Here is a 26,917-nt window from a genome sequence, read left to right as displayed (position 1 = left end):
TTTTAGGGCCTTGGCATTCATTATTTAAACAATCTTCTCTTACACTATTGTCATACTGCAGTTTCCTGATTGGTTCAAAAGTGTGAGAACTTACATCTCATTAAATTCAGTGAGGCTGCATATAAATTCAACCCAAGGGGAAGAGAAAAGTCAATGCATATCACTTCTCGACACGGCACACTGAGGAACGACCCAGTCCTTCACCATGAGAGATCTGCAGAAAACGTAAGTTAACAAACTGGCATGCAATGAAGTTATTGTTGCAGTTATCTTCAAGCTTCTGAATTGAATGTAACTCATGTAAATGTTTTCTTGTCTCTTAGGTGTAAAATTATGAGTCTGGAGAGGAAATGCTCAGATGGTGTGGAGCAGATTATGGGTGTTCTGGAGCAGCGGCTGCACAATGGTGTCTCTCCCACTGACCTTTGGGGGAAAACGGTCTCTTTCTTCACCCCAAAGAAGACCTTGCTCTTCCACAATGGATACTCCAAGTATTCGAGGGAGACACTTCGCTTATTCCCAGGCTCAGCAGAAGATGTGGCTCCTCTGTGTTTTCAGTGACAAGAAGCAGTGCCATGGAAGAGACGGAAATGCATTTGCCAAATCTTGGTCTGTTGAAAGAAGTGATGAACTGAACTCACCCTGTGTACTTAAAATGGAGGCGTTATTCTCCTATCCTTTTTTTCCAGCAGCATATTAATGAAGAAAAGTCTTTAGTCAAGACTAAATGGAAAAATGAATGGAAATGAATGTTGCCCTGAGGGGATTTTATTATCGATCCAGAAACGGATCTTATGTTGGGATTTGTTGTAATATCAACAATTGTAGGTAATTGCTGTGATGCAATATGCAAAGAAAAAACGGTAACACTTTATTTTAAGGTGTTCTTGTTACACGTTACTTGTACTTACTATTATAATAACAATTAATTATGCGTGAAAGTAACCCTAAGCCAAACACAGCCTAAATTGGTACATCTCAGCGGTGTGTGATGCACTTACATTAAAAAACAGGAGCAGGAGCAGGAGGGGGCGGTTGATTTATTGCCTCCAGCACGTGCGTTCCCCTGGAGATGTGAGCAACTCATTTAACTGCTGTTCCACTGGACCCCAAAACCTCCACCTCCACATTACTACTGTCATCCACCAATCACTCTCTGGGCTTCTGGCCTGGTTTCTTTATATGATCAAACCCCTGGGAGATGTACTGGGAATGAACCCCTCCCAGTTTAATCACACTTACAAGAATGCAGCGGGTCAGAACAGAACAGCAGTAATGTAGTTCAGTGCATCGCTGCACAGTGACATTATTTGTCAGTGTCGTGCGGTGTCACATAATTAACCTGTACAGAAAAGAAAACATTTTCGTGGCCAAGACCATGCATTTTTAAATTTCACAGATCAGTACGCTAAGTTTAGATGTTAGACGTAAGACTGTCCATATTACACACTTTCCGCGTTACTATAATTAATTGCTAGCTATATAGGTCCTGCTAATTACAATTCATTATTAGGCATCCTCTGCTGTCTGTAATGCCTGATTGTAATTAGTCTGTTGCGGTACTGAACCTTTTACAATTTTGTCTTACGGCAGCAGCTAAATTAAATATTTCCACACACCTGCTATTTGTATAGTTGTATTTTGTATTTAATCTGTACCTATCTGTATTTATGTTATCTGTATGCACCAAGGGTCTGAGAGTAACGCAATTTCAATTCTCTGTGTGTATGTGCTGTACATGTGGAAGAATTGACAATAAAGCAGACTTGACTTGACTTGTTTCACTGAGTAACAGTATGAAAACTTCGCCATCACATTTCCTAAAACCTAAATCGTTAAAAACTGTCACACCTAGACCATTGGTTGAGTCAGTGTGATGAGATGAGAGCGCTTCTTTTGTTCAGGTATTTAGGTTAGGCGACGCCCGCGACTCGCAGTCTTCAGTGAGAGCTCGAGACTCTTTCCTCTACAGCTCTCTCTCACACACACACACACACACACACACACACGCGCGCGCTCATTGTGGACTGACTGCAGCCAGAGAGAACGGATCACACACCGGAGAACAGGTGAACACTTTCCTCATTCTTTTCTCTTGAATGCTTGTTATTGTTCTTTAGTAATTATTGAGCTGTTTTATGAGGCATAGGTAAACAGTGCAACTGTATTAAAACTATTATCAGTAGGTGTTAATTCAGAATTATAGATGCATTAAGTATGTCATTATGTTAACAGAAATTGTTGAAATGCATTTATTGCCAAAGTATTATATGATATGCATATTACATTGGCTTCTAAAGTGAATAGGTTTGCGATACTCGTAAGTAGGAAAAGTGGAGTCTCTGTATAAGGAAGAACAATGAATTAATCATGTCACTGTTTACACAGCCTAATGAGAGAAAGGGGTGAGGCTTTGATATTTTTAGGCTCCTGAGCAGCATTGGCGTGCACAGCATGGGATCCTGAAATTAATAAAGATAATATGGACACGTGATCAGCGGCAAATGCAGAATTGGAATAATTAAATGCATAGGAAACAGAGAGACACTTATTATCTGTTTCATTTTCTGGCAGATTATGCTGTGCTTCAAAGAGAAATGTGTTTTGTCATTGTTCTTTAGTAATTATTGAGCTGTTTTATGAGGCATAGGTAAACAGTGCAACTGTATTAAAACTATTATCAGTAGGTGTTAATTCAGAATTATAGATGCATTAAGTATGTCATTATGTTAACAGAAATTGTTGAAATGCATTTATTGCCAAAGTATTATATGATATGCATATTACATTGGCTTCTAAAGTGAATAGGTTTGCGATACTCGTAAGTAGGAAAAGTGGAGTCTCTGTATAAGGAAGAACAATGAATTAATCATGTCACTGTTTACACAGCCTAATGAGAGAAAGGGGTGAGGCTTTGATATTTTTAGGCTCCTGAGCAGTATTGGCGTGCACAGCATGGGATCCTGAAATTAATAAAGATAATATGGACACGTGATCAGCGGCAAATGCAGAATTGGAATAATTAAATGCATAGGAAACAGAGAGACACTTATTATCTGTTTCATTTTCTGGTAGATTATGCTGTGCTTCCAAGAGAAATGTGTGATTGCAACAAATTTCAAATGATTGCATTTTCTTTTTATGGTATTTTGATTAGCCTATATGTGAACAAATGTTTAAAAGTTTTATCAGCGTTTTAGTGCCTTCTGCAATTTGTAGTGTTCTCAAAAAACTGTGGTGACATACAGCGTATGATGACTTTACACCAACATCTGAAAAAGTTCAACTAAACTGAATCATTTTCCTGTAAATCTTTCAACATCCTCAGGCTTCATCTATAGCATCCAAATCATAAGCTCTCGGTTAAATCTCCAAGTTTTGCCATTCATATATGTAAATGCAGAAGCATTTGGGAAATGTTGGATTTGTCACAACTCTAGTCTGTCAGTACATGAAAGCTAAATTCGCTTGTTTAATTAGTCACACTCATCTGCTTTACCCCATTTTCTGAGGATAAAAATCCCTTGGCTTGGATCTGTTCTCTTCATCCTCATCTCTAAGATGCTTAGAAAAATTACAGTTAGAGCGAATGCGCTTACATGTCTGTTTGAGTATTATATTGTAATAAGTCAGATAGGGAATATAACACTTCTAAACTCCCCCAGACACCATTGCTTATGAAGAATCTTTGCACAACATATATTCAGTGCTGTCCACTGGTGTCAAGATCAAAGACCCAATGTAGAGCCGGGCGCGACTCCCAAAGCACTGCAAATGTTCACAAAAAGAAGAGCAACATAACATCAAATGGTCTGTCAAGCTGTTTTGCTTTGGTTTATTTCAAGACATTCTTTTTCCTTTTCGGTGTGCGTCGAGTCCTATACAAGCTTGTGGTGAGACCAGGTGGTTTTTTGAAGATCTGATGTTGTGTGAATAGAGGGAATTTTCTGCCCATCTGCATTTAGCTGTCTCAAAGCCAGTAACTCAATCTAAATGAATTTCTTTTTTGTACTGTGACACATTGCTTAAAATAAGAACAGATTTTTGGAGACTGGCATTATATTACAGTCTCCTAGTTCACTGCATTTTATCAGGCCATCATCATATTAATCTGTATATATCTATAAAATAATTTATTTCTGTGAAGGCAAAAGCTGAATTCTCAGCAGTCATTACTCCAGTGTTACATGATCATTCAGAAATCATTTTAAAATGCTGATTTGATGCTCAAAAAACATGTCGTATTTTGATCAGTTTTGACTCTTGTGCTTCTTAATTTTTTTCCAGGATTCTTTGATGAATAGAAAGTTCAAAAGAACACATTTATTTGACATAGACATAAATAACATTATAAATGTCTTTACTGTCACTTGTAATCAGTCCAATAATGCATCCTTGTTAAATAAAAAAAATAATTCATTCCAAAAAAAAAAATCCTACTCACCCAAAAGTTTTGAATGATAGTATATAGTGATTCATTATTGTTTAATGCTGTATTATTTGTTTAATCTTTTCGAATCCTAGAATGGTGGCTTTATGTTGGTATTTCGGCTCGTTTCTCCTCCTTGACTTGGTGACCATGACACTGAGCACTGAAACAGGCCACAATTCAGCCATGGAAGTCTTCAGAGACAATGTCATTATCCCGCCCAGGCCAGAGGCATCCATACATCAACACAGTCATCACAGGAAGCACAGAGATCACAAGGAGAGGATGGCAGCAGGCCAGCTCAGAGAGAGGCCCCACATTACTGTGGTCCACACCCAAAATGAAGGGCCAGACCTGGAGGGCCTCAGTCCCGTCCGCTTAGAGATGGAGCCAGATAAAAGACGGATAATCACTCCGAAAAAGAGAAACTCCAAGGGGTTTGATTCTTTAATTCCAGAGCAAATGAATATTTCTCTTGGTGCTGAGACTCCAGAGAAGGCAGTGAGACGTCCCACTGGTCGCAATATGTTTGGAGGGCACATCGTTAGGACTCATGATGAAGGTAAAAAGGAATCCTCAAAGTAACTTTGCAAAGTAAAACTCCTTTATAAATGTCCTGCCATTTCTTAATTATCTACTTGGCATTTTCTTTGCATAGTGTCTTTGGCATTAGGGAAGAAACGGAGGGTTTCTTTTGATCAAAGGCTCAATAAATACTCCTTTGGGAGTCCCACAGAGCCAGTGTTCCCTGCAGCCACCGTTGGCTCCTTCATATTGCCCGTAACTGCAGCAGTCGGTGGGGAGCCCGCCACAAAGCCACCCCCCTCCAGAAAACCACAGGTAACCATTGTCTAGCTGTTCAGTTTTTTTTAATCACACTGATTAAAAAATATCTCAGCTTCTCTTCTCATCTATCAGTGTCTAGAAACAGGCTTAATAAAATTGAATCCCAGTGACCTACATTATGAGGGATAATAGGTTCATGCCATCAATTAAATCCACACATGAAACAATTTCTTGTTTATTGGCTCAAAAGGTATAACACATACCACCATAATTTGTTTCATCGAACCTCAGAGGATTAGCAATTGAAGTGATTTACGGTCACATGAAAAAGTGTAATTTCAACACTTCATATAGGGACATGAATACTGAATATGTTGTTTTGTACCTCAGGTCAGAAGTTATTCAGGTGGAGATGTGACGCCCACTTTCGACATGGCATTCTTTGACTGGACTGATTATGAAGATATGAGGCCTCCACACAAAAAGCAATTTTCTAAGAAGCGAGGTAGATCAATATTTCAGACATATTGTTTCTGCTATTAATGTTGGGAGTTTCAGTTTTTAAGTGTTCTTGTTTTGAAGTGGTGACTTGAGATAATTTGTGCATGTTGTTTTGCAATATATGCTACACCGTTCATCAGAATAATATGTATTGCTTTACATGTGGGACCACAGGAATGAACCATTTAGGACTATTAGGCAAATATTTCCACATACCTCATTAGTCCCTGCATGGAAAATGCCAAATGTTTTTAATATTCAAAAATGAAATGGAGTAATTGTTATTAAGATGTTTTAACTTCTGGTGTCTGTTGTGAGGTGTTGGTGAATTACTATACCCATAACACAATTGCTCTATTTCTATCCAGGTTCAGACAAACAGGCCACAAAAAGCCCCAGCACTGAACTTGTGACACTTACATCAGATAAGAGCTGCAAACATCACCTAGATTGTCTGCCAGGTGACTTTTCCCACATGCTTTAATACAATGAGCCCCTTATACTATATTGTATCTGTTCTCTTTGTAATTTCAGTAATTATAATGCAATATATTACCACTCAGAATTTTAATAATACTTTATTCAGCAAGAACGTATTAAACTGATCAAAAGTGACAGTAAAGACATTTATAATGATACAAAAGATTTCTATTTCAAATAAATGCTGTTCCCTTTAACGTCCTATTAATCAAATAATGTTTCTTGAGCACCATCACATTAGAATGATTTCCGAAGGATCATGTGACACTGAAGACCGCAGTAATGATGCTGAAAATTCAGCCTTGTTCACAGGAATATATTATCCTTTAAAATATATTCAAATAGAAATTGTAATAATATTTCACAATATTACTGTTTTTATTGTATTTTTAATCAAATAAATTCAGCCTTGGTGAGCGTAAGAGACTTCATTCAAAAACATTACAAATATTACCGAACCCAAACATTTTGAAAAGTAGTATAATTCAATGTAATTTGATTGAGTCAAATAAACGCTGACACCATTTTTACCTCTTTTTCATGAACTTTCTCAGGGTCTTGCTGCAACCTCAGGACACATGTATGTGAGCTTCACAACCGCGGCTTCAACAACAAGTGCTATGATAGCTGCATGTGTGAGGAAGGTGAGCAAGTGTTTGGCACTGATTGTTACTCATGCTGACAAAGAAGAAACCATATTTAAAATGTTCCTTCCCTGTTTTTACAGGGCTTCGGTGCTATGCTAAATTACACAGGCATTACCGCATCACACGCAAAAAGGGACAGTGTGTTGATCCTGAGGGTATAAGCTTAAACCGTGGCATGTTCATTATGGTTTAAACAAGGCAGGAGAATTTGTCATATTTTCCTTTCCAAATGCATATGATTATATTTCCACTGTTTTGGAACATTTTATATTCATCCTTGCCAATGTTCATGTATATCCTGTGATTGCTTTCTTAGATATAATTGTTTACGAAATTTGTAAAACAGCAATATTTTAGGAATGCATAATACTGATGATGATATTTGCAGGAGAACATAGTGTAGCATGTTCAAGCATGTTGTGTTATAGATAACAATGTGCTTAATGTTAGTGTTGCACTGTATTCATTTTTGTGTTGTGAACTGTTATTGGATGTTCGAGTTGGATGTGAAAAGAGGCTCCGCCCCTGTGTGAGAGAGAAGGAGGGGGGAGAATGAGTGCCTTGCTGGTTCAAGTGCGGTTCTCTTAGAAGTTGGGGTGTGTACGGCGTGGGTTGTGGCCAACAACAGCCCAAATAAACACCCCTTGTACGTCAAAATGCCTCGTCCTTGTCTGAGAACGCTACAATATTATGTATACCTGCAAGGCCAGTTGATTCAAATGAATGAAAATTGGGCTACTCTGTGTATATGTGTGATATTAAGATTGAGAGACATGTCATTGTGAAACAAACAAAAAAATTGTATTCATTGAAAGTTCAGGCATGAAGACATAAGTAATTAGTATTTTGTGTTCATGTGGTTGAGTGTTGAGTTATAGATCAACTTGACTTGAGCATGCAAAGACAGTCTATTTAATGTTGCAACTGCAACGTCTGCCAGGTCCCCAGCTTCCAATCAGACGAGCAGCTTTGGAATGGACACACAAAGAAGGACACAGGGGAGATCTCCATCTCACATTATTAAACCATTAAATCTTCCTTTCAGCTCGAATCTGAATTACTCTACAACTGCTTTGTGCTACAAATAATGCTTTTCATCATGCTCATTGAGAGCCATGCAGTTGTTATTATAGGATAAATATTGTGCTTTGCTGATTTGACACTGGCATTATGTTTTGTGGTATTCACCTCCACCATCACCATCTAAATTCCACATATTACAGCTGTAGATTAATACTTCATTCTTTATTTTATCAAGTGTATATGGGTTGCTGATTATAAACAGGACCTTTTCCCACATCTTGAGTGAATCATCATTTTGGTTTTATTGCTTTATTAGTAAATTGTAAAATATACATGATAAAAATACTTTCATTAAAATGCATTGTGTAATTATAGTAATATTTTAGTATCATTAACATCTTGGCACAATCGGTTTCTTGGTAAGGAAACAATAATGTGTATACGTTTTGACAATTTGTATGGTTTTAAATAAATATATTAAATGTTAATATTATTATACCACAAATTAGTGTTATAGTCATTATATCTATTATTATTTCGTTTTTAGAATTTTTTAGAATACTACTACTACTAATAATAATAATAATTGGATAATTGAATCGTTTATAATTAAATTCGCACATCAGGATAAATGAATGTTTAACTACAGTTCAATGAGCCTGAAAAAACTGTCAAAAAAATTAGTAAGCAAGTAAGCGTGAGCTCTGAAGTCACGCGAGATTTCTCCGCGAGATCTTTCTGTTTTCAACATGGCAGGCAGCAAGTTGGTGCTAGAAGGGAGGATAAGTATTATTAGCTTTATCTCAGGACTGGGCGTCAATATAATACCCTTACTTGTAAATTTCGGCGCTCACATTGACTGGGTATTCGATTACCTCACGGACGTGAACGGGAAAATAGCCATTGCGGCGTATATTACAGTTATCAATGGCTTTCTGCTAGTCATATACAAGGGACCTTTATACAAGGTAAGACTCAGAGAGACAGTGTGAATCTGATGTGTGTTGTACAGATAGAGCACATATGAAATTACTGTGTAACTGAACCACTGTGGTGCTATATACACGTTTTAAATGAATAAAGATATCTAGATGTGTACTTGCAAAGGCTACAGGACTCTATCACTGGTAATGTCCTGTGTACAGGTATAATCCTATTACATTAGCTCTCTAATGGGATCTCGTATAGGTTTCTCTCAATATAAATAAGCTCTCCAGGAAGACAGCTTACTGTATGAGGGTTTGCAGAATCAGGAACTGGCTCACAATTTCCTTCCTCTTTGCTTAATCAGGTGGCTGTTCGAGCCTGCTTTCTTGGATTTGCCTTTGGATGTGGTCTCATTTTAAGTTTTGCAGATACAACATGGACACATTTTGGCTGGTAATTAAACTTTTGTGAAATGGGTTAGGTCTATTTGAGGTTCATTTACACATTTAACATACAAACCCAATTCCAAAAAAGTTGGGACACTTTGTACAGTGTCCCAACTTTTTTGGAATCGGGTTTGTATATAAGGACTGAAGATAATTCTAAATGGTCTTAGAAGTGAATGAGTTTTTATGAATTATGGAATAATAACATCGCTCCGTATTGACTGTTTTGTTTCACTAGGTATATGTGTTCGCTGTCATTTTTTCACTACTCTGAGTACTTGGTTACTGCCATCATCAACCCACGCAGTCTGTCTCTAGACTCCTTCCTGCTCAACCATAGTGTTGAGTACACAGTAGCAGCTATTTCCTCCTGGATAGAGTTCACTGTGGAAAAGCTCCTTATTCCAGGTTTGATACAATCTAGGCCAGAGATTAGCAGCCAGAGTTTGATTTTGCTTTTTTAAACCTGATACATAGTAATGTAATATAAAATAATATAACATACTGCCAAAGCTACTTTTTATTTTTATTTTTTTAAGAGTGATTGAAGTGAAATTATTCTAAAGTTTACAGTATTATTATTATTCATGAACTATTTTTTTTCTCATTATTGAAATCACTGTCTGTTTTTATTTCCCCACAGAGATGAAGCAGATGGACTGGCTCTGTCTGGTGGGTCTGGTGATGGTTCTCTGTGGGGAGAGTTTGCGCAAAGCTGCCATGTTGACAGCAGGATCCAACTTCAACCACATAGTACAGAATGAGAAGGCCCAGAGCCACGTGCTGGTCACCACTGGAGTTTACGCTCTCTTCAGACATCCTTCCTATGTGGGCTGGTTTTACTGGAGCATTGGCACTCAGGTACTTTAAATGGAATTTATATTTATAGTATTTCACAGTACATTTTTTCTAAAGCAACTTTACAAACAATTTGTTTTAGTATAATAATATTAATACAAATAATACTAGTAATAATTATTGTTGTTATTATCTTTTACTTTTAAATATATATTTACGTTTTGTTTGATTATTTTTTTGTGTCCCTAAAATTCACACTACCAAAATATTTTTTTAAGAAGTCTCTTGTGTTCACCAAGGCTGTATTAATTTGATAAAAATTACAGTAAAATCAGTTATAGTGTGAAATTTTATTATGATTTAAAATGACTGTTTCTTATTTAAATACATTTTAAAAGGTAATTTATTCCTATGCTGGCAAAGCTGAATTTTCATGAAGGCCCAGAGCCACGTGCTGGTCACCACTGGAGTTTACGCTCTCTTCAGACATCCTTCCTATGTGGGCTGGTTTTACTGGAGCATTGGCACTCAGGTACTTTAAATGGAATTTATATTTATAGTATTTCACAGTACATTTTTTCTAAAGCAACTTTACAAACAATTTGTTTTAGTATAATAATATTAATACAAATAATACTAGTAATAATTATTGTTGTTATTATCTTTTACTTTTAAATATATATTTACGTTTTGTTTGATTATTTTTTTGTGTCCCTAAAATTCACACTACCAAAATATTTTTTTAAGAAGTCTCTTGTGTTCACCAAGGCTGTATTAATTTGATAAAAATTACAGTAAAATCAGTTATAGTGTGAAATTTTATTATGATTTAAAATTACTGTTCCTTATTTAAATACATTTTAAAAGGTAATTTATTCCTATGCTGGCAAAGCTGAATTTTCAGCAGCCATTAATCCAGTCTTCAGTGTCTCATGATATTCATACTCTAATATGACAGTCTGGTCATATTAGAGTATGACTGATGTGGTGCTTATTGTCAATGTTGAAAAATCTTTCTGTGGAAAACTTGATGAATAGTAAGCTCAAAAGAACTGCATTTCCTTACTGTTATGTTTGATAAATTGAATGTGTCCCTCCTGATAAAAAATTTTAAATCATACTTTTGAATGATGTGTATTACAGTTTCCAAAAAGTGACACCAATGAAATTTCACATTTTTCAACATTACTGTTTCTCTCTTTTTTTTTTTATTAAATAAATACAGGCTTGGTGAGCATAAGACACAAAAATCATAATTATTCCAAACTTTTGACTGGCAGAGTCTAAAAGATATGTTTTGTCTTAAATGTTTTGTTTTAAACCTATTTTTTTCTCCAGATAATGCTGTGCAACCCAATATGTCTACTGGGATATACGATCGCCAGCTGGCGCTTCTTTCGAGAGCGTATTGAGGAAGAGGAGATCTCGCTCATCCATTTCTTTGGAGAGGACTACATTGAGTACAAGAAGGTGGTCTTCACTGGCTTGCCCTTCATCTCAGGGATCAGGGTTAATTCCTAAAGCCGTACTGCATAGAATGGAGGAAATAGCCTGAAAGTGCACACCTGGACACCTCTGACTGGCACTCTGAGCGAGCTAGTTGCCTGGTGGCATCATGTCGCGACCCCTGGGGGCGGCACAGATATATGAGGTGGCAGCACAGTAAAACTGACTCGCTGATCTGCTCTGAGACACATCGGTCTGCTCTGAGCAGGGTGGAGCTTCCACCCTCAACACCATCGGAGATGCTAGTACACAAACCACATTCGTCAGCATCTGTCTTGTCACCTACACTTCATCACATTTCTGTTATTACACTTTGTCTTACTCCTACTCAGATATCCTCATATTTACAGTCTTTGCACCATGTAATTTCATATGCTGGTTTCTTTTTTCTTGTCTGTCTGTCTTTCTTTTTTTAAATCCCCTGGTTTTGTGGTTAGAAACCTTAGAAATGAGATTCAAGACATTGGTTTGTTACTACTTACGAACATCCAGAGTTTTTCAGTAGATTTTTAAATCTCTTGAGGTATTTTTATTCAGATAGGCTTTAAATTGGACTTAAGATATATTTACTGCAGTGGCCATTTAGACATTGTTTGTTTTGTGTAAAAATTAGTTTATCGTGTCTCAGAAATATATATTTTTACGATCAGCCAGAGCAGATTCTCAGGCATACACATTTTAAAACTAATTTCTGACAATCTCTAAATATCTGTGATTTGTTAATGCTGTTGGACAATTTTAATATTATGGTTAGAAAAATAAACGTGTGATAAATTACAGGCTTAATTCTTCTTTTGATTACATGTTCCCCATTGGTCTTTCTAGTCCTTCAGTTATGCATATGTCCTGTCAAATGCATTAGTGTCTTTTCGTCTTCACTCCCACACTCACTCACTCAATACCATATCCACGTCTTGTCACTTCCCTTCACACTTGCATGATAATTCAACAAGAAAATCGGTTTCTACGAAGGTGGGATTCAGAAGGCCGAATGCCGGAGGGGTTATGCTGTATCCAAAGTCTTAATCTTTCCGATTTTACATTTCTGGGAGGAAGGCTCCACTCTTCTCCTGGCATGATGTAGCTTATATAGACATTGGGTAAAGAATAGGAATTTCATGCACACTTTTAACCAATGACGAGCACTATATTGTATGCGTACAGGTAATGGACATTTGAACAAATGCAATAGGTTTTTATGATGTAAGAGTTGCACTACGCTTGTGCAAAAAGCTAATAGGAGAGGACCACCCAACCTCTTGGATGATAATTGTACCACTTACATGATTAACCTCTTCAGCAAAATGTAACAAACCTTTAAAATAAACACTGATTATAATGTTTACTTGACATTACTGTGATTCTCTAAAATACAAGCACTGTAAACTAGTAGTTTTTCTCTCTTTCCAGCTTCCGTAAATTAGATTTACATACATACATGCTTATTTTTTGGGGTAACATGTCTAAACTGACAATCACAAAAGCGGTTTCAGATTGGTATCTCTTTGCGATTGGCTGTATCAGTGGTGTTCTTCTGCTTGTTTGGCCTGTAGTAATCTTTGTTCTTGGGATTGGTCTCTTCTGATTGGCTGTTTAGAGTCCAGTTGTCCTCAGTGTTACAGGGCAGCTCATTACTGTATTGGTGAAGTATGGAATGGCCATTAATGCGTTATAATTAATAACTGTGTGTCTGTCTACATTATATACTTTGAGAAATTGCTGGTAACTTACCTGGGCTGTGTGTCCGCAGTAGAGGTACTGTCCTCATACAGCTTCAGCATGATTTCTGTGCGATCATCTTTGAGCTCTTTAGGCTCCTTCAGCCTGTTAAAAAACAAATCAGACTAAAAAAAAAAAGCAATAATGGAAGTATTATATATATATATATATATGAGTATGGGTGAGTCCAAAATCAGATTGGCAAAATTTTAAGAAGAATATTATTTATGCTCATCATTGCTGCATTTATTTGATCAAAAATACAGTAAAACAGTAATATTGTGAAATATTTAAAAGAACAGTTTTCTATTTGAATATACTTCAGTTAATTAAGTTTTGCAACCACAGGAATAAATTCCAATTTAAAATATATTGAAATGGAAAATTATTTTAAATTGTAGTAATATTTCAAAATAGTACTATTTTACTTCTTACTATTAATAACATTCATATTTACTTTTTTTTTATCAAATTAATCGTGAACATAAGAGACTTATTTCAAAAACAGATACCAAACTTTTGTGTATATATATGATTTATGTTACTCTATAAGCGTTGTGAATGATACATCAAGCTCCAGTACCTGGGCTCCAGACGCTCTTTCACTTTTGCTATGGAGCGAATGTAGGGGCCTATTTGGCTGGAAATAGTGGTCAAACAGGAGTTCTCCTGTTTTAACTGAAGCAGGTCATGAAGTTGTGCTAAAAATGAAGACCATCAAAAATCACTAAATATGGTAACTAAGATATAACTGCAGTGAGCAGATAAATCTTAAGCATTTAAATACTTACACACCTTCATATATCTCCTGTTCATTTGCCACCCTCTGTAACGTCTCCTCCCAAATCTAAGAACAAAATTAATTGCACAATGAAGTCTCTTTTTTTACCTCCACCTACTGTCAGTATTGGCATCTCACCTCCTCGAACATGGCCCGCATGAGCTCGACTGAGGAGTACTCTGCGGAGATCTGTCTATCCACCTGAACAGACCTCTCCAAAATCTCATTCATGGTGTCGGGTTTGGTGAGTGAGTGGTGCTTGGTCAAGTCTCTGTGAATCTCCTGCACCTGGTCTTTGAGCTTCTGGATTTCTGTCTGTAAAGTCTAGTTAAACAGACATGGAGAATTTGTCAGTTGCAGAACAGTATTGCTTAACTTTTTTCTATGTAAATAAGCATTTAGTGGTTGGACATAATATAATACCATTCATTTTATTTTCCTGAAATTTCCTCTTGGCAAGAATATTAGCCCAGAAAATGGCTAAAAATAAAATATCATGGACTGAACCATGAATGCATAAGAAATTCTCACCCTGTAGCTGTTCTCGTAGTTGCAGCAGTGCTCCATAAAAGGCGTCTCTCCACCCTCCGCCAGCAGGACCTTGGTGCTTATGTAACGGTGTGAGGTCGGCCTGCGCACCACGGAGGAGCACAGTGACATGTCGCTCATGGCTGGAGAGTGACACTGCACTGACAGAGATGATTGCATCCTGCAGGAAGATAATCAAAAGATTTAATGTTTAAATAAGCATATTTAATTTGCTTGAATAAACAGACTCACAATCCACTGGCGTTTCCCAGACCTAAAGCCACACTCCCTGCAGTGGACACTGAACGCCGCTGCCCCAACAGCAAGAGCGGCTCCAGGCAGCGAGCAAATTCGGAGCGATACTCTGTGTTTATCTGTGGAGATAGATTACAGCAGATATAACTTATGCATTGACTTATTTAACATACTTGAATTTAGTAAACTAACCTTACTGCTCTGTGCTGGTCTCAGCCTGTGTGGTAGTTTCACAATCTTCTTTAGTCTCTCCATTAATTGCTGTGTGAGGTGAAAATATCAATTATAATTCTTATTGTTGGTACCATGCCCTAGCTAATTATTTTATTATTTAATAAAAATATTTTATTTGTTTGTACTCACATATCCCATGTCTAAGAACTCAAACTTATTTGCTGAGCTTAGGAAGGCAGAACATGTGACAAGATGAACCTGGAGAGAATTCAATGGAAACATGTCTGAAAGCAAGAAGAATATGTGAAAATATTAAGATGCATGAAGACATGAAGAAAATGCGCTTACCTGAAGAGTTGGCAGGAGTGCTGCAAGATGAGATAACTGCTCTTTGAAGGCTCTCTCCTTGTCCTCATGCTGACTAGAAAATAAAAACACAAAAGAGGATTAGTGTTCCTTAAGATCTTTGGTTCAGTTTGTGTGTGGACTTAGATTACATGTATTATTATTATATTAATATGCAGTATTCTATATACACACGAACATACTTTCCAGAAGGCCAACAATTCACTAAAAATGTTTTTTTATTGGTCTTATGAAGTATTCTAATTTGTTGAGATAGTGAATTGGTGGGTTTTTGTTAAATGTGAGCCAAAATCATCACAATTAAAAGAACCAAAGACTTAAACTACTTCAGTCTGTGTGCATTGAATTTATTTAATACACGAGTTTCACAATTTGAGTTGAATTACTGAAATAAATTAACTTTTCCACGACATTCTAATTTATTGTGATGCACCTGTATACTGTATATATGCTATAATAGTGATGCACTGAAATTAAAATTCCAACACCAATAATTATCTTATGGTTGATAAATGGCAAATATTAATTGATAAATGGCAGATATTAAAATTGTAATATTTAAATGTTCAAAATATTATTATATTTAAATATTCCAATATAGATACTGACATCTCTAATAACTATAATATCAGCTGATAACTGATATGGTATTTTCACAAATATATTGTGTATCTCTAATAATTAATATTTAATATTTCACTCCACTATATTTTTTGTCTGACAAAAAGCATCATGGTACAGTTAGTGCTTTTAAAGTCACGTAACAGATTTTAATGTACAATGTCTTATTTTTCTATTTTTAAGTAATATATATTTTATTTACCTTCGTGCTGCCTTGAGTAGAATCTTTTTTCTTTCTGCTAGTCTTTCCTGAGGAAAGAAATATATGTGAATCACCAATTTTATTATTAATAATTTCGTATAAACTTCACCCTTTCAAAACATTTCAAATGATGAAACAATTTTTAAAAAATCCAAATCGTATAAGAGTAGCCAGAATCATGTAATTGTGCATGACACCTGCATATTATTGAACAGAGTGCAGATGGCGCTCTCTTCTTCATCCACGTTGACCCTGACCTCTCCAATCATGGCTTTGAACAGAATAATGGCTTCTCGCGCTGACGTCTGAAGCTCCTTAACAGCCTGAGGAGAGGGAAATTACTTCAATAGGTGCTTCACAGCTCCACACAATACAGATACAGATGAAAGTACACATTACTGTTGGATGAAAAGGATGGAAGAGAAACTCACTAAGACGGCTTGGTCCAATTTTTCACAGCCTTGTACATATGCTGTCTCAATATCAATGCAGTGTGCTCTGCTCTCCCTATGGAATTCGATAAACCCAGATTATTTTGAAATCGTATGAGTGATATGCTAATTTCATGCTCTGTGAGTTAAGTTTATAACTCACACTTGCATGTCTCTGAAGCAGTTGATGCAGAGCATGGACTTTTTCTCTGTAGAAAACATGATGTAGAGTTCCTCATGGAGGGCTGCAATCAGACAGAAACGGCATGAATCTCAAGACTTGTTATTTTGCAGGGGAAACTTGAGAAGTGGTTTTCAAAACACACACCACATTTTTTGTGGGCTTCTTTGGTGCGCTTTGCCAAGGAGACAATCTCGTGGCAGGAAAACATCTTGGCTTTGTGGGTGGTTTCCCTGCAGTCTCGACACAGTGGCTGGCAACAAGTGTTGCAATAATACATTGCATCCACATCCTGGGGTTTGTGACAGAAGGTTCAAATGCGTAACCAGACAAAATCTAATCTTTTTTTTAAATAATGCAACATAATTAAACACTGTGACAGAGTTTCATGCCACAGACACTGCTACTGAATCTACAGCTCGACCAGTTTAGTCTGATTCTCAACAAATTCTTTTTAGTGAATCAGAAAGGTACCGTGCAACCGCTGTTTACAAATTATTCTAATGACTCTTTGATTGACTCCAATGGTTCTTTTTAGTGAATCAAACACATACCTAAAAGAAGTAGTTATTGACTGGTTGTTCATATAGCAATGTGTTGTATAATCCTTTTCACTCTTACGTAAATCACAATATGGAAGAAAAGATCTTTAAGGAATAGTTCATCCAAACAAGAAAATTTGCTGGAAATGTACTCATCCTCAGGCCATCAAAGATTTAAATGAATTTATTTATTAATCGGAAAAGATTTGGAGAAATTCAGCATTACATCACTTGCTCACCAATGTATCCTCTGCAGTGAATGGGTGCCGTCAGAATGAGAGTCCAAACAGCTGATAAAAACCACAATAATCCACAAATAATTGGCACGACCCCAGCCCATCAATTTATGTCTTGTAAAGTGAAAAATCTGTATGTTTGTAATAAACAAATTCATCATTTATGTTTTTAACTCCAAACCGTTGCTTCTAAAATGTGAGCCCCTCTGTAATATTTTTACTTTCTCAATGATAAAGTTGACTTGTCTGAATCAGGAGAGAAATATGCACAGATCAAGCACCGAAAGTGAAAACAGTCCAAAACAGTTCTAAACAAATATGTTAGTGGATTTTTTACCTGGACGAAGCGTAATAATGAATTATGGACTGGAACTTTAGCAAGAAGTGACAATTCAAAGTTAAAAGGCCTTAATGATGGATTTATTACAAACACAGTTTTTCACTTCATAAGGCATTAACTGATCGTCTGGAGTTGCATGGATTATTATGATACTTTTGTTTGGACTCTCATTCTGACGGCACCCATTCACTGCAAAGGAGCCCTTGGTGAGCAAGTGACATCATGCTAAATTTAGCCAAACTGTTCCGATAACAAAGAAACTCATCTACATCTTGGATGGCCTGAGGGTGAGTAAACTGTCAGCGATTTTAACTTTTTGGGTGAAGTATTCCTTTAAAAATTCTGTATAAACAACTTTTGCAAGAACTACATTTATGAAATTGCATTTTTTCCAAAATATTTATTCTGTAAAAGTACTCATCATATTATTACTATATCAGCACACATTCAGATCTGCCTCCATCCAATCAACCCATGAATAAAATCCCCACCCTACATTTCACTAGTTTCACTCGGTGCATCACAATATATGACAAAAGAATCTTCCGCTATTTCCATTACATTGTGACTTTAAGGAACCGTTAAAGTCTTTATGAAGTGCATGTTTCAGTGTTGTGATGGTGATAATGAGACCTGTTTCTTGCACTCCAAATCACAGTTAGCACACTGCACGGTTTCCTCACTGTCTGCTGAACTGTCCACCAAGAACTTCAGGAGTCGATCCTCTGGGGGAAGTGCATTTATTCCTTTCACAACAGACTGATGTCTAAAAAAGAAACAGACAGTTTTGTGTGCCTGTGCAGAACTTTTGACCCATTGCCTGATAATGTCTTAGTCATACATCTGGCATTGACGAGTTTATCTTTCCCTCATAGCAACAACGACACAAATAGCTCTCTTTTGAATTCTGATATATAACAGAGACTGATAGACAAACCCCCACAGAGTCAAAAATAAACACAAACATGAGACTCAAATAAGCGTAATTCCCAGCAAAAAGACTATTTTAATATTTCTACACTCTAAAAAATGCTGGCTTGTTTCAACCCAACTTTGGGTCAAATATGGACTAACCCAACCGTTGGATTAAATTTTTACATTACAATTTTAACCCACAAGCTGGGTTAGTCCATATTTTACCCAAAGTTGGGTTGAAACAACCCAGCATTTTTAGAGTGAAAGCTTAATAGTTCAAAGATTCCCTGTGAATTCACTTTCATGAGAAGCATTCACAATGTATTTGACAAAAAGTGATTTAAACAATGATATATTGTCCTATACTCTACTTTGCATTGCTAATGCATAACAATGACAAATACATAATGCATGCAATCACAATGCCATAATGTAACACTCATGCTGCAGCACTCATAATGCAACACAAACACTGAGAAATGTGCAGTAACCTTCAAATTAACACTGAACCAGCTAAAAACAAATTCATACTTACTCTAACATGCTGCTTTATAAAGACCACCAACTTTTTCCCATTTTTTTATATATTACTTCCATAGGTGCAAGATCTACAGTGTGCGATTAAGCTGCTGCTAGACTTACTATGTGGAAGCAAAAGGGTGAGCACACAGGCATTTCAGCCATCTCTAACTGTAGCCAGCCCAGGACCCATGTATCCAATGTCAAGTGTCAGATAGTGTTAGGTTTATTGTTTGATACCACAGTGGCCTTGGCAGAATGTGCCCAGAGACTTTCGATTCAGTCTAACACATAGGCAGGGTTTATGGAGCAGCTGTTGAAGGTAATCTCTCCTACAAATGCCCCTGGCACCATATAGTTGACCAGGCAATGTCGTTTGACCATTTAGATCTATAAATATAATGTTAGATTTTTCAAATGCATACGTCATAAGTATGAATGCCCATTTCCGCCATGGAATAAAGTAACTGCAACTTTTTATCTTACAATTATGAATTTTTTTATATATAACAATTATGATTTTTTTTCACAGAATTGCTAGAAAAAAGTCAAAACGGTTAGATATAAACTCAGAATGTATATTTCAAAGAGTTTATATTTCACAATTCTGAGTCAATCACAATTCTGAGAACTTGCAATTGCAAGAGAAAAGTCCAAATTGTGATATAAAAAGTTGCAATTACCTTGTTAATTTTGATACGTATGCTTAATGCATTAATAATAATGCATACTTATGAATATTTTTTGTGTGAATTGTCAGAATAAGGTGATTAAGGATTAAATAAGGTAAAATCTTACCCACAGAGAGGGCAAGTCAGTCGGCTGTCCACAGCCTTTCCACGCAGGCAGCTGGCACAGAACGTGTGGTAACAGTTCAGTAAACATGGATGCTCATACTGTTCTTGGCACAAATGGCACACCAGAGGATGGCAGTTGGCACTGTCCAGGTCATAGAGATTATCCAGAGGGGAAAAGATCTCTCCAGACATCTGAGAAGACCTTCAGATATTCTGATATAGTATATGCGTGAACACATTTACACATTGTACATTTATACAGTATATCTATCATAAATATGATTCTAAGCATGCTTGGTGTCCTTGGGCTCTCCTTGAATCAGAAAATATATTTAAAAAGTTCTTTGAGATCCAAGGTTAGTAGGCTACTCGTTATTGAAGCTATAAACCAGAAACAAGCCTCTGAATGAGGCCATACGCTCCGAAGCAACATAAAGGTCACTTGAATAGATACAACCTAAAAGATACGGAAAGAATAAATATACATATTTAATTCACAAATAATGAATATCTGAATACCTTGTCCTGTCCGAGTGCTTCTGCTGCATGGAGTGAATGCTGTGTGAATGTTCTCTGAGGGTTCCTAGATGCAGGATATGACTTCAACAACAAACAATCAATTGACACTCCTGTGTGTGCTGTCTGAGGGGGTGTGATATGTTGGGGCCAGAATACTCAGACCCTGATTATACAACACAAACCAGATGCCATTGTCTGTCAAAAGCAGAGCCCAGGCAGCTAAAAATAAATCACACAGTATACCTTTGCTTACACTAACATGTCATATCAGAATAATGGCGTCACTCAAAACATTAGTTCATTAGACCTTTTCATATACGTGTAAAAATAGAAGTTTGTGGGTCATTTTCTACAAAAGATCAACACTTAAACGCCTGTCCACATTTAATAGGATATCTCTGGAACATGACATTTCTGTCATCATTTCCTCATCCTCTAATCATTCCAAATTCGTCAAGAAATGACTATCTTCTGTGGGTCACAAGTTTTGGTCAGATTAACATTATTCAAACGTCTCCTTTTGTGTTCCATGGGAAACAATTTTGTATGGTCAAATCGTAAACAGAGTACGTTATTATTATTATTGGATTAACCGTCCATTATTATATTCAACAACAGACTAATCGAACACATCGATTACCTCAGCGCTAGATTAAACAGTCTGCGACGTCACGCTCGCGCAGTCGTGGTTCTTCCTTTCGAAGAAATCTCTAGCTATGGCGCCGGTTGTAAGTTTGAACATACGGACCTAGTTAATAAAATAACAGACGTTTCCATTCATTATCATGTATACACATCATTCGAGATTGCGTAATAAACACAATCGCTTTCACAAAATAAGTCTAGTAATAGCCCAGTACGTAAAGCAATCGTTATGTATCATTGAATGAACCCCGTGCAGCCAAATTAACAGAGAACTTGATTCAATCTTGCGCGCAACATTTCTACTAACGATTTTGTTATTCTAATGATAATGACAGGACTGTTATAGACACAAGACTGAGAGTATACATTTTCTTGTATTTAATTGCAGAAGAAGCAGCAGAGCTATAAAGGTGGAAAGAAGAAGAAGAAGCAGGTCCTGAAGTTCACGCTGGACTGCACGCATCCCGTTGAAGATGGCATTATGGATGCTTCAAACTTTGTAACTAGATCAAGTCCTTATTATGTAAAACGATGTTTATTATACTGTAGAAGTCAGATAATCGCTAGCCGAGTTTATGACTTGTCATTTGCGTGTGTGGATACAGGAGCAGTTCCTACAGGAGCGCATCAAAGTCAACGGTAAAGCAGGAAACCTGGGAGGTGGAGTGGTCACCATTGAAAGAAACAAGAGCAAAATCACAGTTTCTTCTGAAGTGCCCTTCTCCAAGAGGTGTGTGTTTTGATACATCTCGTCTTTGTTTTTGCCAAGTTTATTTTTAACCGCAACTTTTTACATTTTATTCCACTGTTCTCATCTTTTCTGCAGGTACCTGAAATACCTTACAAAGAAATACTTAAAGAAGAACAATCTCAGAGACTGGTTGCGTGTTGTGGCTAACACGAAAGAAAGCTACGAGCTTCGCTACTTTCAGATCAACCAGGATGAGGAAGAAGAGGAGGATGAGGATTAAAATCTTGATTTTTTTTTTGCTTCTTTAAATAAATTCATATATGACTACATTTTATGTATCCAGATGTAGTTCTTTATCATTGATGTTTCGATGTTAAACACGCACCTATTTATTCATATTAATCTACCACAATAATGAAGTGGCATAAGATCTTTTTTTATATATTATGATGTACGTCTGAGTGTAACATTATTAGAAAACAATAATTTTTTAGTTCAAACGGATTTGGTTTTATGCATCAGTTTGAATTTTGAGCTGTGGGAATTTGAGTCCTCGTACTTCACCAGAGAGAAAACAAAAATCTGTTGTTTTTTCTAAAAGGTCCAGTTCTGATATTTTTAATGTTGAATCAAAAAGTCTTTTAAATGAAACATGCACAGATTAATTGTTCACAACACCTGCAACAGGCATTTGGAAAATAGGGTGAATTTTTACTTAATGGCAACTAAGATAACAGCACACTGTTCTGCTAACTTGAAGGATAAAAACGGAGCATGTGCACGGGTAAAAATAAAACTGAATCAACATATACCAACTTACATGAACCTTTATTTAATATTAAGAAAAAAAAAAAAAATAGAATTCAGAATAGGAATTGGAATTCCAGTTCCTGGACATATATTGCCTAAACAAATGAACACATTTCATGTGAGTACACTATTTAAAATTATAGAACATATATTATGATGTACGTCTGAGTGTAACATTATTAGAAAACAATAATTTTTTAGTTCAAACGGATTTGGTTTTATGCATCAGTTTGAATTTTGAGCTGTGGGAATTTGAGTCCTCGTACTTCACCAGAGAGAAAACAAAAATCTGTTGTTTTTTCTAAAAGGTCCAGTTCTGATATTTTTAATGTTGAATCAAAAAGTCTTTTAAATGAAACATGCACAGATTAATTGTTCACAACACCTGCAACAGGCATTTGGAAAATAGGGTGAATTTTTACTTAATGGCAACTAAGATAACAGCACACTGTTCCGCTAACTTGAAGGATAAAAACGGAGCATGTGCACGGGTAAAAATAAAACTGAATCAACATATACCAACTTACATGAACCTTTATTTAATATTAAGAAAGAAAAAAAAATAGAATTCAGAATAGGAATAGGAATTCCAGTTCCTGGACATATATTGCCTAAACAAATGAACACATTTCATGCGAGTACACTATTTAAAATTATAGAACATAAAACACATCAGCTTGTTGCTCGTCCACAAACTGGATGGATTCTTGCATGGACTTACAAACAGAATATGAAACATAAATGTGATCACAGTTTAAGCCCAGGTGAACACAAAGAAATGGCACAGTATTCAACATATTGCATGAAATGATGCTCTGTAAAGACATTGTGGTCCCAGATGATGGGACAATCCTACTCTTCTCAACATCAAGTCCATTATTTCAAAAACATGCTAACATCAACACATGAGAACAGCATTTCTGTAGTTAACAATACTAGCAAGGGCACAAACATTAAGGATTTACATTTCTATAAAAGGGAGAATGAATTTAATAGAAATCTCACAGCTGATGTCTCATTTGCATTGCAGGAGTTGATAATACTTCCCTGATCAGATTAACAGGAGTCTGTATCTTAAGACGGAAAGGGAAAAAAAGCTTACATATTAGCTACGTGGTCTTGAGGAAAATGATGTTCTTATGTATGGTGATGATAACATGGAGCTGGAAGTAATGAAAGTGATGTTTAAAAGATGAAGTGCCCCATAACACTTGAATTGTCATAGGACCAACTGAACTTCCTCAGCCTGAATAGTCTCACTTAAAAAGGCACAAGAATGGAGTGAGTTTGTCTTTTAGTTAACCATTAGCCCATTGATAGTCTGCATTAGAATGATTTAGCACCAGTTTTTGGAAGAGAGCAGACATGGATCTCACAGTCATTGTTATGGAAAAATAAACAAAACAATCTGATATACTTCCATTAGGAATGTATAAGTAAAGAGGATGGATCCAGTGGAGTCCGAGTGCTCGGAGTAGTTGCTGGCTCTATTGTGAAAATAAAACAGACATGTGATGCCACAATTACCATTCTGAAACGCCCAAGCCTAGACAGATCAGTTAATGCAACTTCTCTAATACTTTTATCTGACATGTGGCTTGTCTTTCAAAAATGCAATATGATGTCCAAAAATAAAGGAAAAATAAAATCACATCCCAACCAAACTGTGATTACCCAGATGACCTAGTGAGCAGAGGCATTCCTTAAAAAAGCCCCTGGAGAAAATGTGAATGGTGTCCAATCAGAGTGTGCGCGGGTTGTATTCGGGAAGCTTCTTGAGCTTTTCTTTCTCCTGCTCTGTGTCTTGCCGAGCAATAACCAGGGAGTGAGAATAGCCCATCACCACCTGAAATGACAAAGTATTTAGTTGCATAGCCATACGATTATATCACATAGAACAGAATTCTGGGAGGATATGATTCACGCTTTTGACAGCAGAACTCACCTGTTCTGAGTACACGCCATCCAGAGTTTTGACCTCTTGAGCAGTGGTGGATGACTTGGGTTTGTTGTCACCATACCCCTAAAAATGCAAAATTTAAATATGAGAAACTTGCCATCTTACACTATTGAAGGAAGCCTTTTATGCTCAGCAAGGCTTAATTTATTTGATCAAAACCAAAGATATATATATATATTTATTAGGGATGTAACGGTATGAAAATTTCATATCACGATTATCAATATTATCACGGTTTTGTTCAAATTAGATGAAAACATTCAAAAAGAACTGATACACACACTGAAAACATTTCAATAAGTTTTATATTTGAAAATCAAACAATTAGCAGCTATATGCACTTTTTTTTTAGCATAAACATTAACATGAAGCCCTAATAATTATAATAATAAATCACTTGAAGATCATGTGATCTTTGGTTAGGAGATCTTGTGATGTTTTTTTAAAGCAAAGTCTTTTAATAGAAAATTACATTTGTCTATTTTAATGTAAGACACCATATTTATAAATATTTATTTGCAACCACTGATGGAGTACTGAATGCTGCACGCACGCGCAGCGTTGTCAAGGTAACATTTGGTCAGTCATTCCCTTCGCCAAGGGAGTTTCAAACGCTTATACGAGACAGTAATACCCTGCACCCTTCAAAGAACACACTTCAAGGGCTCTGCCCTTCGAAGGGAGTAGGGCATAGGGATGCTCACTTCTGTTTGGAATTCACCGCATGTCTCTTGTATCACCGCAGAGGCACGGACGCGCGCTCTCGTTTCATTCAAATGCAGCTCAGGGCTGAGCACAGGATCTGTCTGATTGCCCTGACCTAGCTGCCCCAGTTTGTTTTCTCCGAAGGAGTAGATAGTACCATTTTCTGTGAGACAAAGCATAAGAACACCACATTTGCAGTTATATTATTATAACAACGCAATTATAATTATGGCAATTATATGACCAACATACCGCATTTCGCAAAAGTTTGCCTACCTGTTAAAGCCATGGTGTGGTTTCTACCACAAGCAGCTGCTACAATCACTTCCTCCCCCAGGCCCTCAACTAGCTTCGGAGCCTCCAATCGTTTAGTGTCTCCATGACCCAACTGCCCTTTTTCATTACGACCTGAGAAGGACCAGAGGCAGAAATTCATATCTTTAAAGTATATATATATATATACACACACACACACACACACACGGTTGGGGTCATTTTTTTTTAAGTAATGAATTGTTATTCTTATTGTTATTCAGCAAGGATGCATAAAATTTATCACCATTGACGTACTATATTACTTACACACAAACACACAGATAGATAGATATATAGATGGATGTTTCTTGAACAGCAAATCAATGGCTTCTGAAAATTCAGCTTTGCTATCACAGGAATAAATTGCACTTATGTTGAACGTAATATATTATAATATATTAGAATAAAAAATATTTTAAATTGTAATATACCAAGATATTATTATTATGGTATTTTTGATCATATAAATCCAGCCTTAGTGAGCATAAGACACTTATTACACACACACACAAAAAAACACTTTTTGAACGGTTGTCTAAAAAAAGTTAAACATTTTTAAAAAGTACATTTCTAGACACATCTTTGTGTCTTTAGTGTCAATGGGTTGCCAGCGTTTTATGTTACTCCTCATGATGTGGCATTTATGAGGGCCGGGTTAAAATCCTAATTTAAAACAGGAAAGACTGTTCTTGTGTGGACACTTACCCCAGCTCCAGAGTTTGCCCTCTGTGGTGATGATGAGACTGTGGGCAGCACAGGGTCCAGACACCACACAGCTAACCTGGACATCATCGAGACATCCATAGCGATGGGGGCCCCACAGATTCTGCCCAAGGTTCCTGTAAGCAGCTGCGAAAACACACACAGACACTCATGAAAAGTATATCAAAGATGAAAATTCCATAAATCACTGCAACCCACACACTTCCTCTTTCTTATTTTAAGTGTGAAGTTGATTTTTGCACCTGGCCGATTTGTCTCATGTTTTCAGTGTGAGATTCTGGTATCTCAAATTTCCCTACTCTGAAGATTAAAATATGATTGTTATCAGTTATTGCAACTTAACTCTTATTTATCTCACATAGAAGAATAAATTCACTGCTATACATTCAGTCAGCATGT

At 36.5% G+C, this 26,917-nt stretch overlaps 5 protein-coding genes and 1 long non-coding RNA gene across 9 annotated transcripts in view; 3 read left to right on the top strand and 3 right to left on the bottom strand.

Moving 5' to 3' along the window:
* Nucleotides 1-2,024: 2,024 nt before the first annotated feature.
* LOC107591150 (draxin-A-like) lies at nucleotides 2,025-7,077 on the top strand. The gene is made up of 7 exons (XM_016280192.1): nucleotides 2,025-2,069; nucleotides 4,525-4,991; nucleotides 5,088-5,269; nucleotides 5,606-5,720; nucleotides 6,085-6,177; nucleotides 6,751-6,840; nucleotides 6,924-7,077. Exons 2-7 carry the CDS (start codon nucleotides 4,526-4,528, stop codon nucleotides 7,034-7,036), a joined length of 1,059 nt encoding a protein of 352 aa, XP_016135678.1. The 5' UTR covers nucleotides 2,025-2,069; nucleotide 4,525; the 3' UTR covers nucleotides 7,037-7,077.
* A 1,471-nt stretch (nucleotides 7,078-8,548) lies between these two features.
* LOC107591113 (protein-S-isoprenylcysteine O-methyltransferase-like) lies at nucleotides 8,549-11,874 on the top strand. 2 transcript variants are annotated; one of them, XM_016280154.1, is made up of 6 exons: nucleotides 8,549-8,834; nucleotides 9,158-9,246; nucleotides 9,478-9,647; nucleotides 9,883-10,007; nucleotides 10,477-10,569; nucleotides 11,376-11,874. In XM_016280154.1, the coding sequence occupies exons 1-6, from the start codon at nucleotides 8,616-8,618 to the stop codon at nucleotides 11,556-11,558; spliced, it is 879 nt and encodes a 292-aa protein (XP_016135640.1). In that variant the 5' UTR covers nucleotides 8,549-8,615; the 3' UTR covers nucleotides 11,559-11,874. The 2 variants fall into 2 exon arrangements, with proteins under 2 accessions (XP_016135640.1, XP_016135641.1); XM_016280155.1 differs by lacking the exon at nucleotides 10,477-10,569 and having other exon boundaries at nucleotides 9,883-10,100.
* A 72-nt stretch (nucleotides 11,875-11,946) lies between these two features.
* Nucleotides 11,947-20,777, bottom strand: LOC107591112 (RING finger protein 207-like). 3 transcript variants are annotated; one of them, XM_016280152.1, is made up of 18 exons: nucleotides 20,670-20,777; nucleotides 20,152-20,363; nucleotides 18,553-18,685; nucleotides 16,949-17,093; nucleotides 16,784-16,865; nucleotides 16,621-16,696; nucleotides 16,387-16,512; nucleotides 16,190-16,236; nucleotides 15,349-15,421; nucleotides 15,190-15,258; nucleotides 15,019-15,087; nucleotides 14,824-14,945; nucleotides 14,575-14,752; nucleotides 14,182-14,367; nucleotides 14,058-14,109; nucleotides 13,846-13,963; nucleotides 13,275-13,367; nucleotides 11,947-13,177 (listed from the first exon to the last, which is right to left on the bottom strand). In XM_016280152.1, the coding sequence occupies exons 2-18, from the start codon at nucleotides 20,340-20,342 to the stop codon at nucleotides 13,033-13,035; spliced, it is 1,905 nt and encodes a 634-aa protein (XP_016135638.1). In that variant the 5' UTR covers nucleotides 20,343-20,363; nucleotides 20,670-20,777; the 3' UTR covers nucleotides 11,947-13,032. The 3 variants fall into 3 exon arrangements, with proteins under 3 accessions (XP_016135638.1, XP_016135637.1, XP_016135639.1); XM_016280151.1 differs by having other exon boundaries at nucleotides 20,152-20,342; XM_016280153.1 differs by lacking the exons at nucleotides 20,152-20,363; nucleotides 20,670-20,777 and adding an exon at nucleotides 19,370-19,471.
* A 538-nt stretch (nucleotides 20,778-21,315) lies between these two features.
* LOC107591115 (60S ribosomal protein L22-like) lies at nucleotides 21,316-22,327 on the top strand. The gene is made up of 4 exons (XM_016280156.1): nucleotides 21,316-21,397; nucleotides 21,703-21,813; nucleotides 21,920-22,044; nucleotides 22,141-22,327. The coding sequence occupies exons 1-4, from the start codon at nucleotides 21,386-21,388 to the stop codon at nucleotides 22,283-22,285; spliced, it is 393 nt and encodes a 130-aa protein (XP_016135642.1). The 5' UTR covers nucleotides 21,316-21,385; the 3' UTR covers nucleotides 22,286-22,327.
* A 2,067-nt stretch (nucleotides 22,328-24,394) lies between these two features.
* LOC107591111 (uncharacterized) lies at nucleotides 24,395-24,858 on the bottom strand. The gene is made up of 2 exons (XR_001609855.1): nucleotides 24,761-24,858; nucleotides 24,395-24,661 (listed from the first exon to the last, which is right to left on the bottom strand). It is a non-coding gene; the product is annotated as an uncharacterized lncRNA (long non-coding RNA).
* A 359-nt stretch (nucleotides 24,859-25,217) lies between these two features.
* LOC107591134 (protein RCC2 homolog) overlaps nucleotides 25,218-26,917 on the bottom strand; it is a 5,258-nt gene continuing 3,558 nt past the window's right edge. The window contains exons 4-7 of the mRNA XM_016280176.1: nucleotides 26,501-26,644; nucleotides 25,757-25,888; nucleotides 25,516-25,643; nucleotides 25,218-25,229 (exon numbers count right to left, since the gene is read on the bottom strand). Coding sequence (XP_016135662.1) covers nucleotides 25,218-25,229; nucleotides 25,516-25,643; nucleotides 25,757-25,888; nucleotides 26,501-26,644 — 416 coding nt within the window. The remainder of the gene's footprint in view (nucleotides 25,230-25,515; nucleotides 25,644-25,756; nucleotides 25,889-26,500; nucleotides 26,645-26,917) is intronic.

This window comes from Sinocyclocheilus grahami, unplaced genomic scaffold, assembly GCF_001515645.1.
Source record: "Sinocyclocheilus grahami isolate Dianchi unplaced genomic scaffold, SAMN03320097.WGS_v1.1 scaffold137.1, whole genome shotgun sequence".
In the NCBI taxonomy this organism is placed as follows: Eukaryota; Metazoa; Chordata; class Actinopteri; order Cypriniformes; family Cyprinidae; genus Sinocyclocheilus; species Sinocyclocheilus grahami.
The sequence above is the reverse complement of the archived record's forward strand: the minus strand, read 5'-3'. Positions and strand labels throughout refer to the sequence as shown.

What these genes read in the sequence shown, in the direction of transcription:
- LOC107591150 (XM_016280192.1), top strand. Translation starts at nt 4,526, where the DNA reads ATGGTGGCTTTATGTTGGTATTTCGGCTCGTTTCTCCTCCTTGACTTG. An exon ending in CCCCCTCCAGAAAACCACAG is followed by an intron (nt 5,270 to 5,605) that starts GTAACCATTGTC and finishes TTTGTACCTCAG; the next exon opens with GTCAGAAGTTATTCAGGTGG. An exon ending in TAGCTGCATGTGTGAGGAAG is followed by an intron (nt 6,841 to 6,923) that starts GTGAGCAAGTGT and finishes CTGTTTTTACAG; the next exon opens with GGCTTCGGTGCTATGCTAAA.
- LOC107591113 (XM_016280154.1), top strand. Translation starts at nt 8,616, where the DNA reads ATGGCAGGCAGCAAGTTGGTGCTAGAAGGGAGGATAAGTATTATTAGC. An exon ending in GGAAAAGCTCCTTATTCCAG is followed by an intron (nt 9,648 to 9,882) that starts GTTTGATACAAT and finishes ATTTCCCCACAG; the next exon opens with AGATGAAGCAGATGGACTGG. An exon ending in ACATAGTACAGAATGAGAAG is followed by an intron (nt 10,008 to 10,476) that starts GCCCAGAGCCAC and finishes ATTTTCATGAAG; the next exon opens with GCCCAGAGCCACGTGCTGGT.
- LOC107591112 (XM_016280152.1), bottom strand. Translation starts at nt 20,342, where the DNA reads ATGTCTGGAGAGATCTTTTCCCCTCTGGATAATCTCTATGACCTGGAC. An exon ending in TGCTTCAGAGACATGCAAGT is followed by an intron (nt 16,697 to 16,783) that starts GTGAGTTATAAA and finishes CGAATTCCATAG; the next exon opens with GGAGAGCAGAGCACACTGCA. An exon ending in AGTTCTTAGACATGGGATAT is followed by an intron (nt 15,088 to 15,189) that starts GTGAGTACAAAC and finishes CACCTCACACAG; the next exon opens with CAATTAATGGAGAGACTAAA.
- LOC107591115 (XM_016280156.1), top strand. An exon ending in TTATGGATGCTTCAAACTTT is followed by an intron (nt 21,814 to 21,919) that starts GTAACTAGATCA and finishes GTGTGGATACAG; the next exon opens with GAGCAGTTCCTACAGGAGCG. An exon ending in GAAGTGCCCTTCTCCAAGAG is followed by an intron (nt 22,045 to 22,140) that starts GTGTGTGTTTTG and finishes TCTTTTCTGCAG; the next exon opens with GTACCTGAAATACCTTACAA.